General features: G+C 40.5%; 1 protein-coding gene across 1 annotated transcript; it reads left to right on the top strand.

Annotated features, from left to right (window-relative positions):
* The first annotated feature begins 4489 nt into the window (after positions 1-4489).
* Positions 4490-13809, top strand: ggt1b (gamma-glutamyltransferase 1b). The gene is made up of 12 exons (XM_069673628.1): positions 4490-4656; positions 4874-5004; positions 5085-5174; positions 5404-5596; positions 6000-6160; positions 6573-6719; positions 10137-10273; positions 11551-11738; positions 11842-11969; positions 12335-12447; positions 12575-12688; positions 13663-13809. The coding sequence occupies exons 1-12, from the start codon at positions 4490-4492 to the stop codon at positions 13807-13809; spliced, it is 1716 nt and encodes a 571-aa protein (XP_069529729.1).
* Positions 13810-14851: the final 1042 nt, after the last annotated feature.

Genomic DNA, 14851 nt, shown 5'->3' with positions numbered 1-14851 from the left:
ATGGTAGAATACGATACAGTATGATGTTGTACAGTACAATACAATACATTACCATATTAAAAGTTACAATGTAATATGGTACGATGCCATACAGCACAGTACAATACGATACAAAATTATACAATACAGCATGATACAATTAGGTATGTTATGATACGATACGATACACTTTCTCTACACAACAAGGTTCATCCCAGTATGTTTTCATTGGTTGATTTAAGCCTCTGTCAAGCACCTAACGGGCCTCCAAAAGTGTTTTGTAACCGTATTGGAAGGCTCTATCACATGATGTTGTCCAGGTAAGATTCTGGAGTAAAAGTGATGCGTGATGGTTCGTCCTTTTGATTGCTGACTTACTGTAGCAGCACTGAACAGCCCTGACTGATCGCTCTCAGAGGGGTGCTTCAGATAAAGTCCAAAAGAAAAAGATACACAAGAAAAGTTTTGAAAAGTTTAAAACAACTCTCTGACCTTTTCCCCAGACAGATGCAGTGAACCCTGGGATTTTGCAGGAGGTGTAAGGGCTGACAGCCAGATGTACACTCCAGGAGAAGGAACGTTTCCTTATATTTACTGTTATCTCCCCACTTGTTCTTGCCCTGGTATGCTTCTCAGTGAATGAGAGACTCTAGCATTACTCTGGGGTTTGTGAGCTTACATCCATTTAAATTCAAGGTGTATAGGGCTGGTGGGATGATAGCTTCTTCTCTTAGTCTAAATGATTTTCGGAATTTAGTGGGAGGTGTTTTTCAAGCCAAAATAGGACTCATACTTCCCTGTAGAGGTGTTTCAGTTGTCAAGCGTGTGAGCCTCCAGCAAATTAATTGATTTACAGACTGGCAGCGCCTGTAAGTTGTCACAGCACCACTACAGCGCAGATGTGTCGTACATCATCAGGCTCTGCCATGCATTCAAAGTAATTGTGTTTACAAGGAAAGAAGAAAAGGACAAAGGCGATGCAGAGGAAAAAGACAAACATGGCAGCACACGTGATAAAGCTGTGGTGTCACTAGAAGGAGAAAACTTTTTTGCATTGTACACAAAAAAACAAAAGGAAAAACTTCAACTGAATAAAAGAAGAAATCAGCAGAAAACAGCAGCAGGTTTAGCAGATTGAGTCCACTGCACACACCTAAATATTCAGCTCAAGGTGTCATTTTAAATTAGTAAATGATGACTATTCGATATATCATCTGCATTCATAGACACTGCATCCTGTAAAAATGTAAAAATCTCAGAAAAACAAAGCTTTGCATTTATGTTTGTGTGGTGGAGGCTGAGTATGAGGCTGTGTTGTCCTGCTCATATGCATAAATGTCAGTCTTCTGAAGAAGTATATGGTAATTTTCAACAAATGAGAATGACAAGTATGCCGCTCAGATGAGTGCAGTATTTACATACCCTGCCTGTTTCTGTTTGAAATAGAGCTACGTTACTAACTTTGAATATTTAGTTCACGGTATTTAGCTGCCAGGCTCCAGCTGTGAAAACACAAAGTGTTATTGTTATCACAGCTGTATCAGAATGTAGAAGGACAAAATGAATGAAAACACACACTGCATTACGGAGAATCCTTGGATGGAGCTTCCACTTTCAACTGAAAGTGTATTTTATCTGAAATCTAGAATTACACAATCATGAACATTTACGGCCTGATTTTGGTGGAGCAACAATAAAGTTGCTTTTCCTTTCATTTCTTTCTGTTAACTGGAATAACCTTGTGACCTAAACATAACCATTCTGTTGGGAATAAAATTCAAGGCCGTGTCTAATTGCCGCAACACACCACTCCTCTTTGAGCGCCTCCAGGCCATCTGAAAACTGAACAAATTACATTTTTTTCCTTCCAAATTTTCTCTTTGAACCATTTTATTGGCAGAGACTCTGATAGCTGGTTATTACCTGAAATAGCAGGCCCGGGGCCTCCGCTCTCAAAGTTGAGAAAGTGATCTGTCCCGTGCCTGGCTGCTTATTTAACTGATCCTTGTCATCCAGCTCTGCACCCCTTCACACTGTCCCCCTGCAGTTTGCTCTTTAGTGTTCTTCCTCCCCTCATGGCAGATGTGACCATCTCCCTCGCAGCCCCGAATGCCTTCATCTTCCTGGTGAGGAGGCACTTTTGTTTTTAAACTTACATCTCTAAGGTTTTGTGAGCCGTCATGCAGAAAACAGTGATTGTTTTAGAGCTGCGTTGCGTAAGAGCTGTGAAACAGGTCCCTGCTTTATAGTGTTGTGACAGTGTTGGGAGTCAAATGTCATGTCTTTGAAATTAACCACCAGCACACTGAGGTTACTGCTTGTTAATCTTTGTCTCACATAAGTTAAAGTACCGCTTAAGATAAAGAACTATTAATCAAGCGACCTGTCGTTGACTCTCAGTTTCAGGGTTACACTATTTCTCAGGGGTATTTGAAGTAATGTGAAGATTGGGTACAGGTGACTAATTGTTCGTGTCATAAGTTAAACGCCGCGTCAGGTCTTTCCTTCTGTCTCTGTCTGCGTTTTTTCTCCTTTTGGTAACACACGATAGGTGTTTATGATGGGTTGGGTTAAAGTTTAATGACATTGTCAAAGTTACATATTCAGAACGGCAGTAAGCCTTTACCTATTGCTGCAGATCGTGCACAGTGAGCAGTCGGCTGCCGAGGCCTCGGGAGAAATCAAGGTAAGAGTGAAAATTATTTTACAGAGGTTAATTTCAATGTTAGTCAAAGATGAGGGTTTGGATTCAAATTGCTAAATGTAGTTCTCACAGGAAAACGAACAGAATGACCTTTTAATATATGATAGCAGAAGTAAGTTTGTACTTTGAGATGTGAAGGCAGAGGACTATTTGCACACAAAGGTTTATGGACTGTAATGTTTATATAGCTCCTGTGCTGTGCATGTACATCAATTCAGTTAGCTGTTATGTAATCCTTTGACGGACCAAAGAATCTGCATGACAGCAGGCTTTAGGGTTTGGAGAACATCGGAGGTACTGTTCAGCTGAAACACTCCCGACTTATTAGCAGCTAAAAGCACAGCCAGGAGGATTCACTGCATCAAAACTTTATTTCAGCTTATTGTAGCTCATTTTGGCTGCTCAATGTACAATTTCAAATCTCTCTCTGTCAGTATGTTGGGTACACTATTTTACATGTACAGTTCACTATGGATATTTATTTGATGACAGCTTTAGTTAACTATGTTACCTTGTTCATTACAGAGCATTTTTAAACATGCTGCTAAAGACATATTGAAAGTAAACTCACTAAATGAGCGTTGTAAACTTATTTAAGTTGTATATGATATATGATAAGCACAGTTGAATGTTAATAGAGGTAGTAGTTTTAACAATGTAAAGTGGGGTTTGGTGAAGACTACACGTTTGAGGCTCGTAGCCCTCTGCTCATCTATGCTAGGTGCTTGCAGCTCAAAGCTAAATTAGCTGCCACAAGACACAAGCAAGAGTAAGCTAGTGTGTATGAGCTAATGTGTCTTGCTTTTACCTTACTCATGCTGTTGAACATCAGGTAACTTATTGACGTTGGCACGTACTGTAACTGAACACACCAATACGATATCTTGCTAAATCGGTGTAAGCTTCAGCTTTGCAAGGAATCAGAATTTAAATTGCGCAGGGTTTTTTTTGTATTGCAGACAGTTATGCAATATGGAGTAACTATCTATGGATGGATGTAAAATCTGAGGATTTTTATATAGAGAAGCTGGCTTTTTTTCTGTTCACCTAGTGTTAAAGACATTCTTGTGTATTCAAGAGAAAACTTGATTCCATACCTGTCTTAATTTTTGTGACCTGCCGCAATGTGGCATAAAGATCAACGCAAGTGTTACTGCTAGTTAACGTCATGCAGTTGTATTTTCACGTGCCCACGAAGTTAAACTACCCAGTGTCCTTGCTGCGTGGCTACCTACAGTGTTGGCACGATGCTATTTTGAGGCAGCAGGAGAGAACTGCGCCATAGACCACTAAAAACCTTGGGACCTATCTTACATCCAGCACAGAGTAAGGCGCAGGTGTCATTGCTACTTTCTGACTGACGCAGTTGTCATTTTCATGCCCAGCGCCAACGTTTTCAAACAAGCAAATGTACTTGTGTCCAGGAGTGTGTTGGCTTTAAAATAAGGTGTTGTCAGCAGCACGTGTTGTGCGTTGCTAACTTGAGGCAGCAGAAAGTGACTGCACTAAAGACCAACAAAAACCTGGTCGGTCTAAAGACAATGGCGCAATATTTACTTGTTATTTAAAGATTCAATCTCGAAGATTTCAGTTGCACCCCAATTGTGCATTGTTTAACTAGTAGAAGGTGGTTGGCCACGCCCTAAATGACCTTACACAATGCACTTTAGACTGTGAGCTTAAGATGGTTTACATAGAGCCTACATTGGGTTTATTCCTGTCATTTCTGAATTTTGAATCACAAATAAAGTATTTTTTCTTTTGACAGGCTTTAAATAAGGGATATATTCTACCCCATCTCTCAAAATGGCAAAGAAGACAATTATCTTGGCGCTGGCGTTGCTGTTGTTGGCATCTGTCGCCACTTTTGTGGGTGTTTTCTTCGGTGTTGGGGAAAGGAAGCAACAACGTGAGCACGTCTACCTGAAGGCAGCTGTGGCAGCAGATGCTGGGCCGTGTTCAGAGGTCGGCAGGTGAGAGCTGACACACACGGAAACATCCTCCAGGACAGGAACGTTGCTGTAAACAGAGCCATACATGCACGCAAACACACATGCATGCAAATCCCTGTGAAACAGCTTTATTTATCTATGTCTTTGCCAACACAGCGTCTTAAGATCTTATGTGTACTAATAAACTAAGCCTCCACCCCTTCTCTTTCTGTGTGTGTTTTAATTAATTTTACCACAGAGACATGCTGAAGAAAGGGGGGTCTGCAGTGGATTCCACTATAGCTGCTTTACTGTGTGTCGGACTTATGAATGCTCACAGTATGGGCATCGGAGGAGGACTTTTCCTCATCATCTACGATGCAAAAAATGGTACATCTACACTCTACCACCACAAACTTTTATTTTTTAACCTTTCCCAACATATTGCCTGATTTGTTACTTATACACAGGGTCGGTTGTGACGATTGATGCAAGAGAGACGGCACCACGCAATGCCACAGAGAACATGTTTGGGAACAGTACAGATTTATCCCAGAAAGGTAATGTTTCACCAGCGCTATCAGGCATGGAAATGAGCCGAGGGAAGCTGTAGTTTATTGTTATTATGAAACAGGACGACCTTCTAAAAGGAGAAAGGACAGATTAGATTGTACATTATTAGAGAACCATGACTCATCTCAGGAATAAAAACAAAAAAGTATGTGTACCTGTCCTCTTAAATTATGTCTGATAACGTGTTTGCTTCCTTGGTGTCCATATATTTGGTAGGAGGGTTGTCTGTTGCAGTTCCAGGGGAGATTCGTGGATATGAGATGGCGCACAAACTTTATGGCAAACTTCCCTGGAAAGACTTGTTCCAGCCGAGCATTGAACTTGCAGAGAAAGGTTTTCCTTTGGGTCGGGCACTTGCCTCCGCTCTGAACAGTCACAAGAAAACCATCGTCAAGGACCCAGCGCTGTGGTGAGCCAAAGTCAGCGTTGGATTGTTTGAGTCAGTCATTACATGGACTGTAGAGAGGAAGTGGACGTAGCCTCTTGGTTTAAAAACTGAATGTAGAAGTGCCTTAAACGTTAGTAGGAGGCGACTCCACTGGTTGCAAAGAGAAGTCTGATTATATGGAACCAAATGAGAAAAATACCATACGTCTCAGGAAATACAGCATGATGTTATTTTTCTAATTCATGGTCCAATTTAGAGTTGAACAGACTCGCTACCACTGTCAACCAAAAAACAATATGGCGATGTTTAAAAACCTCTCAAATCAAGGCTTCAAAACTGACGCTGACGTCATGATGGCTATGTCCATTACTAATATACAGTCTTTGCTTCTTCTCCATCAAATGACTTTTCTCCTTTATTTTAGTGAAGTGTTCTGTGGGAAAAATGGCGACGTCCTAAAAGAAAATGACACCGTCAAATATACCAAGCTAGCAGCATCCTACAGGAAGATAGCAGAGGAGGGTCCCAATGCTTTCTACGAGGGAGAACTGGCGCAGAACCTTGTGACGGATATTCAGGCAGCAGGTAATATTTCAATATTTCTCTCTCTGGCCCTCTATGCTACTTTCTCGGCCCATCCAGTGAGGCAGATGAGTCTGGTTCTACTCGAGGTTTCTGCCTGTTAAAAGGACGTTTTTCTTACCAGATTTGCCAAGTGCAAGCTCATTGGTGGGTTAATGTTGGGCCTCTCTAAATAACATAACAGAGTTAGATTATTCTTCACATTTAAGGGACATTAATGGCACACACGAGAGCATTAACATTTTAACATTACTGCTGCTGCCATTCTCTGTAAGACTCATTTGCTAAAAAGACTTCAGGATATGTATCAAAATAACACTCTTCTCTCTGCTCAGCTAATTTCCATGGTAAGCAGGATTTAAATTTCCAATTCTGTCCAAGTGCACATTCACAGTGTGTTTCAATCTGTGTTTAGGCGGTATCATCACAATGGAGGATCTGAAGGATTATGTGGCTGTCTTGGAAAAGCCTTTAAGGGTGAATGTGGGGGAGTACACCATGGTTGTTCCCAATGCCCCCGCTAGCGGCCCTGTGCTCTCGCTGATATTAAACATCTTGAATGGTAAGCCTTGATGCTTTGTCCAAAAACACCCTGAGTGGGAGAGGATGTGCTTTAATGTGAGCTGCCTTCACTTTGCCAGTCACTCTGGTAAAAAAGGAGTCCGCTGTGAGCAGCATGTTGATCTATTGTGCAGTAAATCTGCTCCTATAAAAAGCTCTGTTGACTTCAAGTTACCTAAGAGTATCCTGAACTACTTTTTCACCACATTTTATCCATGTAATAACAAGCATAACTGTAATATATCCTCTATTATATAATATGACATATGACTGCAACAAAAGAGAGACTATATGCAATGAGTGTTCGCATCATTTGACTATCCCAACAGTCACTTTTAACCATTATTAACCCAGCAAACATACAACATTAGTATTATCGTCTTCTTGCGTTTCAGCAGGCATTGAACAATTGCAGGACGGTTGTGCTTTTAGCGGCAGAACCCACCGGCCCTAATGCAACACTGGAACCCATCAGCTATTAGCTGCCACCAATGAAGCCTTTATTAATCTGTAAAAACAGAAATCTGCATGTGGTTGCAGTTAACAATCTGCTCATAGACACAATCTCTCCAACTCCAACTCCAGATTGTTGTCTCAGGTTTCTAAATGGAGCCAAATAACTGGCTCCACTAGAAGCCCTGAAAAGTTGGCTGATGCTCCCAGAGGCAAAACAGCCCAAAGCCATGCTTGTAAGGTTAATTGGTGACTCTAAATTGCCCATAGGTGTGAGTGTGAAAGGTTGTCTGTCTCTATGTGTCAGTCCTGTGATTGACTGGGGTGTACCCCACCTTTCGCCCAATGACAGCTGGGATAGGCTCCAGCCCCCCCACCCCCCGCGACCCTGAATAGGATAAGCGGTATAGATAATAGATGGGATAAAAAGAAATCCCGCTGACATGGCAGTTCGACTGTATAGCTGCAAAGAAGCATAATAACACAGAGGAGAAATGCTGTGACATTTATAAATGTTGGAAGATAATCACCTTACTTGACTTATAAGGACAGCTTAAGCCTCTTGTTAGCTTCAGATAAGCTTTCAATACATTCTTTTTCTTTTTAAAGCTAGACCTCTGTCCTCTTACTGTGTGAAAAGGCACAGAGATACTTGTTAGAAGTTATACTGGACCACTGCTGATGAATGCATTAAAGTGGAGCTGACCCTGAGGAGGTTCCACATTGACTCAGTGCTTTGTTACTGTCTATGACACCCCTCTCTCCTGGTCCCTGTCACCAACCATACCCTTTGTTTTAATTGAAGCCAGGAGTGCGGGCTGTCCTGACGGTTTCCTGTTATATTTTGTATAGTGTCCTCCTGTAGTCATTTGTCTGTATTGATCTGTTGTGGCGGAAAAGTTTGGACCAGGTTCAGACAGCCTCTCCGGCCTGAACAAAATGGATTTCAAACCAACAGCCATCCACATTTTAACTAACAGCAGCTACAAAGTGCTGCTTCGACAGGAGAGATGACTCAGAGTTCTCAGAGTAGCTATCTTGATTTCTCATTAACTACGACGTTTTTATTGAGGTATATTGTATCTCTACCACAATGTGACATGGTGCGGCCGAGAAGTGATTTACTGTGTTACAAGGGCTATATAAACGTCTTTTGTACAGAGTGTAACTGTAATGCTATGGTTTTATAGGAGAAATAGATGCATGTTATGGATAAATTGTTTTAGCAAGAGACACGACACAGCCTCTCAAAATTATGTGTAAAACGTATCAGCCTTAATTCAGTCTAAAACAATCACAGATGTGGACTTGAGACTTGGTGCTGATAGTTGACTGGTTTCTGTAGCACAAAGTATGCAGAAGGAGTAGCACAGCGAAAAACGTACGGAAGATGTAGCTATAATAACAGAGAACAGGATAACAGTAGGATGAATGCTGAATCAGCATTCCCACAAATTAGCTTAAGAAAGCCACTCGCCTTTTGGTGTGGCTTCTAAACTTCCTTCATGCTCTCTGTTTAGCAAAATGTAGTGAAGTTGTTCCTCTAGCATCACCATTAGTTTACCTAGCTTTGCTAACGCCAATACAGCCGCAAAATTAATGATTTCCCTTGTATTTTAATGCTAATTAAAAAATAGTACTTACACTGCCTTAACCATGAAGACAAAGTTTGACATTTCCTGAAAAGTAGGTAAGATAATTGATGCTAAACGTGTGTCTATGCTAGGTGTAAAGCTGCTGCTAGCAAGCGGTTGTTTTAGCCTAGCATAAAGATAACAAACAAGGGGGGAAAGCTAACAATGTTAGCTAGAAATAGGATTAAAAAGCACATCTGAAACTTACCAGTTAACATGTTGTAACTTGCGGCTCATGAAAAAACAGCAAATTTTTTTTATACAAAAATTTTTTTTATACAAAAAATGTTAACTAGCATATTTCTCCTGTACTGTAGAACTGTAGAACTAAGTATCTGCTGATGTGACAGATAAAAACAACAAGTACTTTAATCACTCTTATGACGATCAAACTACTTATTTCTTATCTTATTGTTAACTTTGATATTTGATGCAGCCACGTTAATAGGTGATGCCTCAAAATGAGTAGATAAATATTAAGCTACTAAAACAACGTCAAGTTAACTTTTCTCTGCTTCTTATTAAAAGTTTGACGTTGAAACCTCTGAGGGAATGACTCTGTAACCCTGGCAGAAGAGCTTTTTTTTTTTGATTGAAATTAATAAGATCCAAAGATCGTAGCAGTCTGTCTTTACACCTGAGAGATTCAGAGTCTGAGCAGCAAAGTTCATGAATATGCTGCTAATCAAATCATCGCTACCTCTGCCTATTATCACTATCATCTTATAATCGTGGATCATTTCCGTGTGAAAATAATCGCAGTATTTTATCTTTCCCCTCCGTTGGTCGGTCATTGCAGGAAATGTAAACCGTCCGTGCTTCAGACACTTTCCCACTACTGCTTCTCAGTACAGTGACAGCGTCTGCCTCCGAGGATTATACGGAAACTTCCCACTAAAGTAATTAATCTCTCCGAACCTTTCCTCTCCTCTGACTGGCCACCCACTCACTGCGGCCCCTTGCCTCACACACCAACACTAATCTCACCAATTTACCTCTAATTGGACACAGTCGAGTAGCAGAGGCTTCACGCATACATTTCAGTGACTGCCCAAAACTTTCATCCCACCGATTTACCGTGACTCCTGTCTCTGTCCGACAGCTGAAACCCATCAAACCAAAACTCTCCGGTTCCCTCAGCCCTCCTCCTCTCTGCCTCTGGCTGTCAGCTCACGCTAATACCCGCGGTCTGGTAACAGCAGCTTTTAGACTAAATAAAAACACAGGAGCAGGCCAGGTCAAGTCCATTTTAGCTGTCTCTTTTTCTACCTGAACAGCCATCAGAGTCTGTGGTTTAATTGTGTGACTGACGATTGTAATTGTTTCTACAGGGTACAACCTAACATCAGACAGTGTGGCGAGCACTGAGAACAAGATCCTGACCAGCCATCGCATTGTGGAGGCTTTTCGCTTTGCTTATGCAAAGAGGACCTTACTTGGAGATCCCAAATTCCTCAACATCACCAATGTAAGGTCTTGGGCTTGTTGTTGTTATCAAAGGGTTGGTTAGAGTTTCGGAGAATCACGTTGTTCGACCTACCCAGACGCAGCAGGAGCTCCTCTTCAAAGAAACAATATGAAAAGCTAAAGAATGAATAATCCATACTTGTTAGCATTTCATTAACATGTTTTAAAAGGAGGAGGGAGCCAAAGTCTGAAGTTTTACACATACTAGCTAATGTTTTCATGAATATAAACAAAGCCCGACTGTTAAAGAGTAACTTTTCAGCTGCTGCCTCTGACACGTGCTCTGTTGTACCTGTAACATACCCAACAATTATGTCACAGCGTACTAAAGTAAACCTCATGTCACTGTAGCACAAAATTTTCAGAGGGTGTAAAGTTAAAATGTCCTGTCTTGTTTTTCAAGTTAATGTTAATTTTTCAATATAAGAACAAGAACACAAACTTTCCCCAACATGCACCACATGCTGCGAGTTCCTAAATACAAAAAACATCATGCTTTAGTTGTGACGAACAGAAATTTGAATTAATTGGTGGGAAAACAAATGATATATGTTAAATATAATCTACTCTATAGGTGTCCTAACTTCCTAGAAAAATGTATTTTCTGTTGGATATTTGAACTTATGAACATAGATCCAGGAAATGAAAATGGCACACATATGTGCCTGAATGATGTGACATTTTTGAGGCCGATACCAGCCGAATGCCTAAATATGATAAAATGAAAGTTAGAGCTAGAACAGAAATATTATATTAATATTGGATTGTGCACCATTTTTGCATCCAATAATGAATAATGTGCTGCAGACAGTGCTGAAAGTATTGTAGGTTGTGGAGTCAGAGCACGGTCAGCTGTGATGACACCGTTTCTAAATTACCGCAACAATTGTCTTATGCATTATAATTGTGTAAATATAGGTTCACTATTGGTGTATACTGAAAAACATGTACACCGATACTGATATATCTGCGATGTAGGCTGATATTGGCCCAATAATATCGGCAAACTGATATATCGGTCAGGCTCTAACTTATATATTCACCTGCTGGATAGAGTGCTGTGTGATAGAGAATTGTCTGATGTGCTTTTTGAAAAATAAATGAGTGACTTTGTTTAGTAGATACCTAAATAATAACATGTAGTATAGTTTGACTACAGGTTGAATAATCTTTTTGGGAACAAAAGTAAAAACCTCCCAGAACACAAATCCGTGTCAGCTCTTTCATCTGAATATTTGGTATTTGATTTATTTCCCTGTCACACTTTCTCTCCCAAAGCTCGTCCAGAATATGACTTCAAGTGCTTATGCCGACAGCCTCCGTGGAAAGATCACAGATGACACCACACATCACATGAACTACTACGAGCCAGAGTTCTACCTGCCTGACAACCACGGGACCTCGCACCTGTCTGTAGTAGCAGAAGACGGGAGCGCTGTGGCCGCCACCAGCACCATCAACCAATAGTAGGGTCATCCTATTTGACCAAGACGAATGTTTTTAAAGATGTCGGTTAATCAGCTTTGATCCTGTAACTCTCCTGATATAACGTCTGTTGCTTTCCTGCAGTTTGGGCTCCAAAGTCATGTCAAGATCAACAGGGATAATTCTCAACAATGAGATGGACGACTTCAGCTCCCCGCTCATCACGAACGGCTTTGGAGTGCCTCCTTCTCCGAACAACTTCATCAGGCCAGGTGAGATTAAGACCAACACGCACATACAAGAAACACACACAAGGGTGCTTAAAACGAGTAAAGTCCTGTCCTTTTTGACCTTGTACAGAATGTTTTTTGTATGTACACTTTATATTAAGAGTAGGTCAAATGTCTTCACTCTCTTTGTAAGATTTCATCCTACATTGTTTTAAAACATTGAATTAACGTCCATTAAATGGAGATTTCTTGGCACTGATCGACAGAAAATAGGTCCCTTTTATGTCAAAGTGAAAAGAGATCTCAATAAATAACAAATATAATCAATTTGATTAAATTTTGTGCAATAATAAAACCTGAAAAATTCCAACCATGCTAACCTAAACTTCTATTAAATTCTGTTCAAGGGAAAAGGCCAATGTCTTCCATGTGTCCAACCATCATCTTGGATAAAAACAACAAAGTAAAGATGGTCGTCGGAGGCTCAGGAGGAACAAAAATCACTACTTCTATTGCTCATGTAAGTCAAAGCCACAGTCACAGGTTGAAAGAGATCATATATTTTAGAGTTCTTCTTCATTTAAATGACTAGCTGGTAACTTCTTGGCTGTCAAGTTATTATTGGCTGAAACATGCTTTTTTCGTAGGTGATACTGAACGCACTGTTCTTCAACTACGATCTGAAGAAAGCCGTGTCAGATCCGAGGCTCCACAACCAGCTGAGTCCAAACACCACTGTCGCAGAGCCCGGCTTTGACAAAGTGAGTGTCACAAACAGCAAACAATACTGATATGTGTGACTAATAGCAGGTTGGTGTGGCGTGTAGGGAGACAATCCTTCAACCAAGAGCCCAGCTAACACTGAGCCCTCATACCTCAGCCATGACCAACACCAGGGACACTGTTCGTTGAATTTACCTTCAGGGATGTATAATGTAACAAGGAGCCCAGCATTTCAGGACAGGTATGGTTACAGTGTAATTTATAGCCTGGCTAAAAATTGGAAATCATTTTAGGTTTGCCTTCATGACAAAAAGGGTTGTCATGAAGGCAAAAACAACCTCAGTTGGTCTATAAATTATGAGACATGTTAAAGACCCCCTACCCCTGCTCAAACCAGCCCTGCTGATGCAAAGATGCATCTTTTTTGTGCTCATTTAGCGTCTCTTTTTTATTGTTGTATGTCTTTTTGTGGTCATTTGGAGACTTTTTTGATCATTAAATTGAGTTCCCAACAAGAAATATTAAGAATCGCTAAAACAGAGGCCTTTGCCCAATTGCCCCTTGAACGAGCCTGGGCCTCTGCCCAGTGGGCCCATTTATTAATCTGTCACTGCTGAGCTCTAACTTTAGATCTTATCATTTTATGGAGATAGAAAATCATTTTTGCTCCTAATGTAATCTTTACTTTGTTCCCACCAAACTTGGTTTTGATCTTTGATTGTTAAGTTCTTTAACGTGTTTTTGATTTAACGCTCAACTTAGCATCACATTGATTGCAGGCGACTGTTCTCGGATGTATTGCTTATTGAGAGATATTTTCAGACCTTACTATAAATTAATTAATTTAAATGACTATAATTCCAGTTAATCAAATTATTAACATACCAATAGGCAGATGCAGTTAGCCATGATGTGATAGAAATGATTTTACATGAGCAATATGCCACATCCATAAAGCTCTCCTCGGTTTGCATTGCGTCTGCAAGTCCTCACGTGTTCCTCTTTTTCACAGAACGTTTTGGATGGTTTGGCAGCAAAGAACCACGAGACAGAGTTCCTCAAAGCAACTGGGGCTGTGGTGCAAGCGGTGGTTCGCCAAGATGATGGACTCCACGCCCAGTCGGATCCTCGCAAGTGGGGGTACGCCGCCGGCTACTGAGGCCGTAAACACAACGCTGATTACCACAGAGACTGTAGCTGGGTGAACTTTGACACCACGGGTACGAGTTGAGAGATTAGAGATGTACTAAAGAACAAGGAAGCATTGTCAGCTGTCTGGAGCCGCAAATGTTATCTGATTAAGCTAAAAAAAACGTCCATGTGATTTCAGGAAACTGACTTATTGCTTGACCTTGAAGACAAAGTGCCTCAGTCTGAAGTATATGTCCAATGCAGTTATATGTCAGGACATAAGACAACAGAGGATCTTGTACATTTTTTACATCACTGAAGGTCATAAGTCATAAATGCGTACAATTGCCACTTATTTATGAAGCACTTTTTGTAAATCATTAGCACTGTAGAGCTGTTTCCTGTTGTTGTTGATGTCTACAGTAACAACTTGTCTTCTAATCAGGGAAATATCCACAGGAAAAAACACTTTGAATTAACAGAGAGACCTCATATGTCAACATTTAGTCGTTTAAAAGTGAAACATGCTTCAGCAGGATCATATGAGGTGACAGCAAACAGAGAGAAGAGAGCGCACAGGCAGGAGCTATTGTCCAAATAAAGGTCTGTAACACCTCAGGGACCACTTAATGATTTACTGTAATTTCCCACAACCCAGAGTGCAATGGCCTATAATGACCCCATAACAACATTACAGCTGTTGCAGCTCACTGTCACCGCTGGGATTCAGGGCTCTTCTTCTCTCAGCTGGAATGTAAATATGTTACATAATTACTGGAATGTAACTGTGGAAGATTATAATGCTTTTATGACCATTTTGCTGCAGATGACTGGTTCATAAGTGATTGAAATAGTGTTATAAAATAAAGTGGTTTAACATTCTCTTGCTATACATGTATTTATTTAAGAATAGATGGAGGATACCAGTGAGAATGAAACATATATTTGATCATTCCTGCATTAATTTTTAACTGCTTTTATAAAATTGGTCCAGTTGATATTGTAGATGTTTTTGTTGTTGTTGTTTTTAAAGAAACACTTGAAATGAACATACTGTGATCATTAAAAAC

Source organism: Semicossyphus pulcher, unplaced genomic scaffold, assembly GCF_022749685.1.
Source record: "Semicossyphus pulcher isolate SPU_LCO1_2020_fin unplaced genomic scaffold, fSemPul1.0.p SCAF_22, whole genome shotgun sequence".
In the NCBI taxonomy this organism is placed as follows: Eukaryota; Metazoa; Chordata; class Actinopteri; order Labriformes; family Labridae; genus Semicossyphus; species Semicossyphus pulcher.
This window is presented reverse-complemented; position numbering and strand designations above follow the sequence as displayed.

Excerpts from the sequence above, each read along its gene's own strand:
- ggt1b (XM_069673628.1), top strand. The coding sequence starts at position 4,490 with ATGGCAAAGAAGACAATTATCTTGGCGCTGGCGTTGCTGTTGTTGGCA. Across the intron at positions 5,597-5,999 it reads GTCAAGGACCCAGCGCTGTG|TGAAGTGTTCTGTGGGAAAA; the intron begins GTGAGCCAAAGT and ends CCTTTATTTTAG. Across the intron at positions 11,970-12,334 it reads GAACAACTTCATCAGGCCAG|GGAAAAGGCCAATGTCTTCC; the intron begins GTGAGATTAAGA and ends ATTCTGTTCAAG.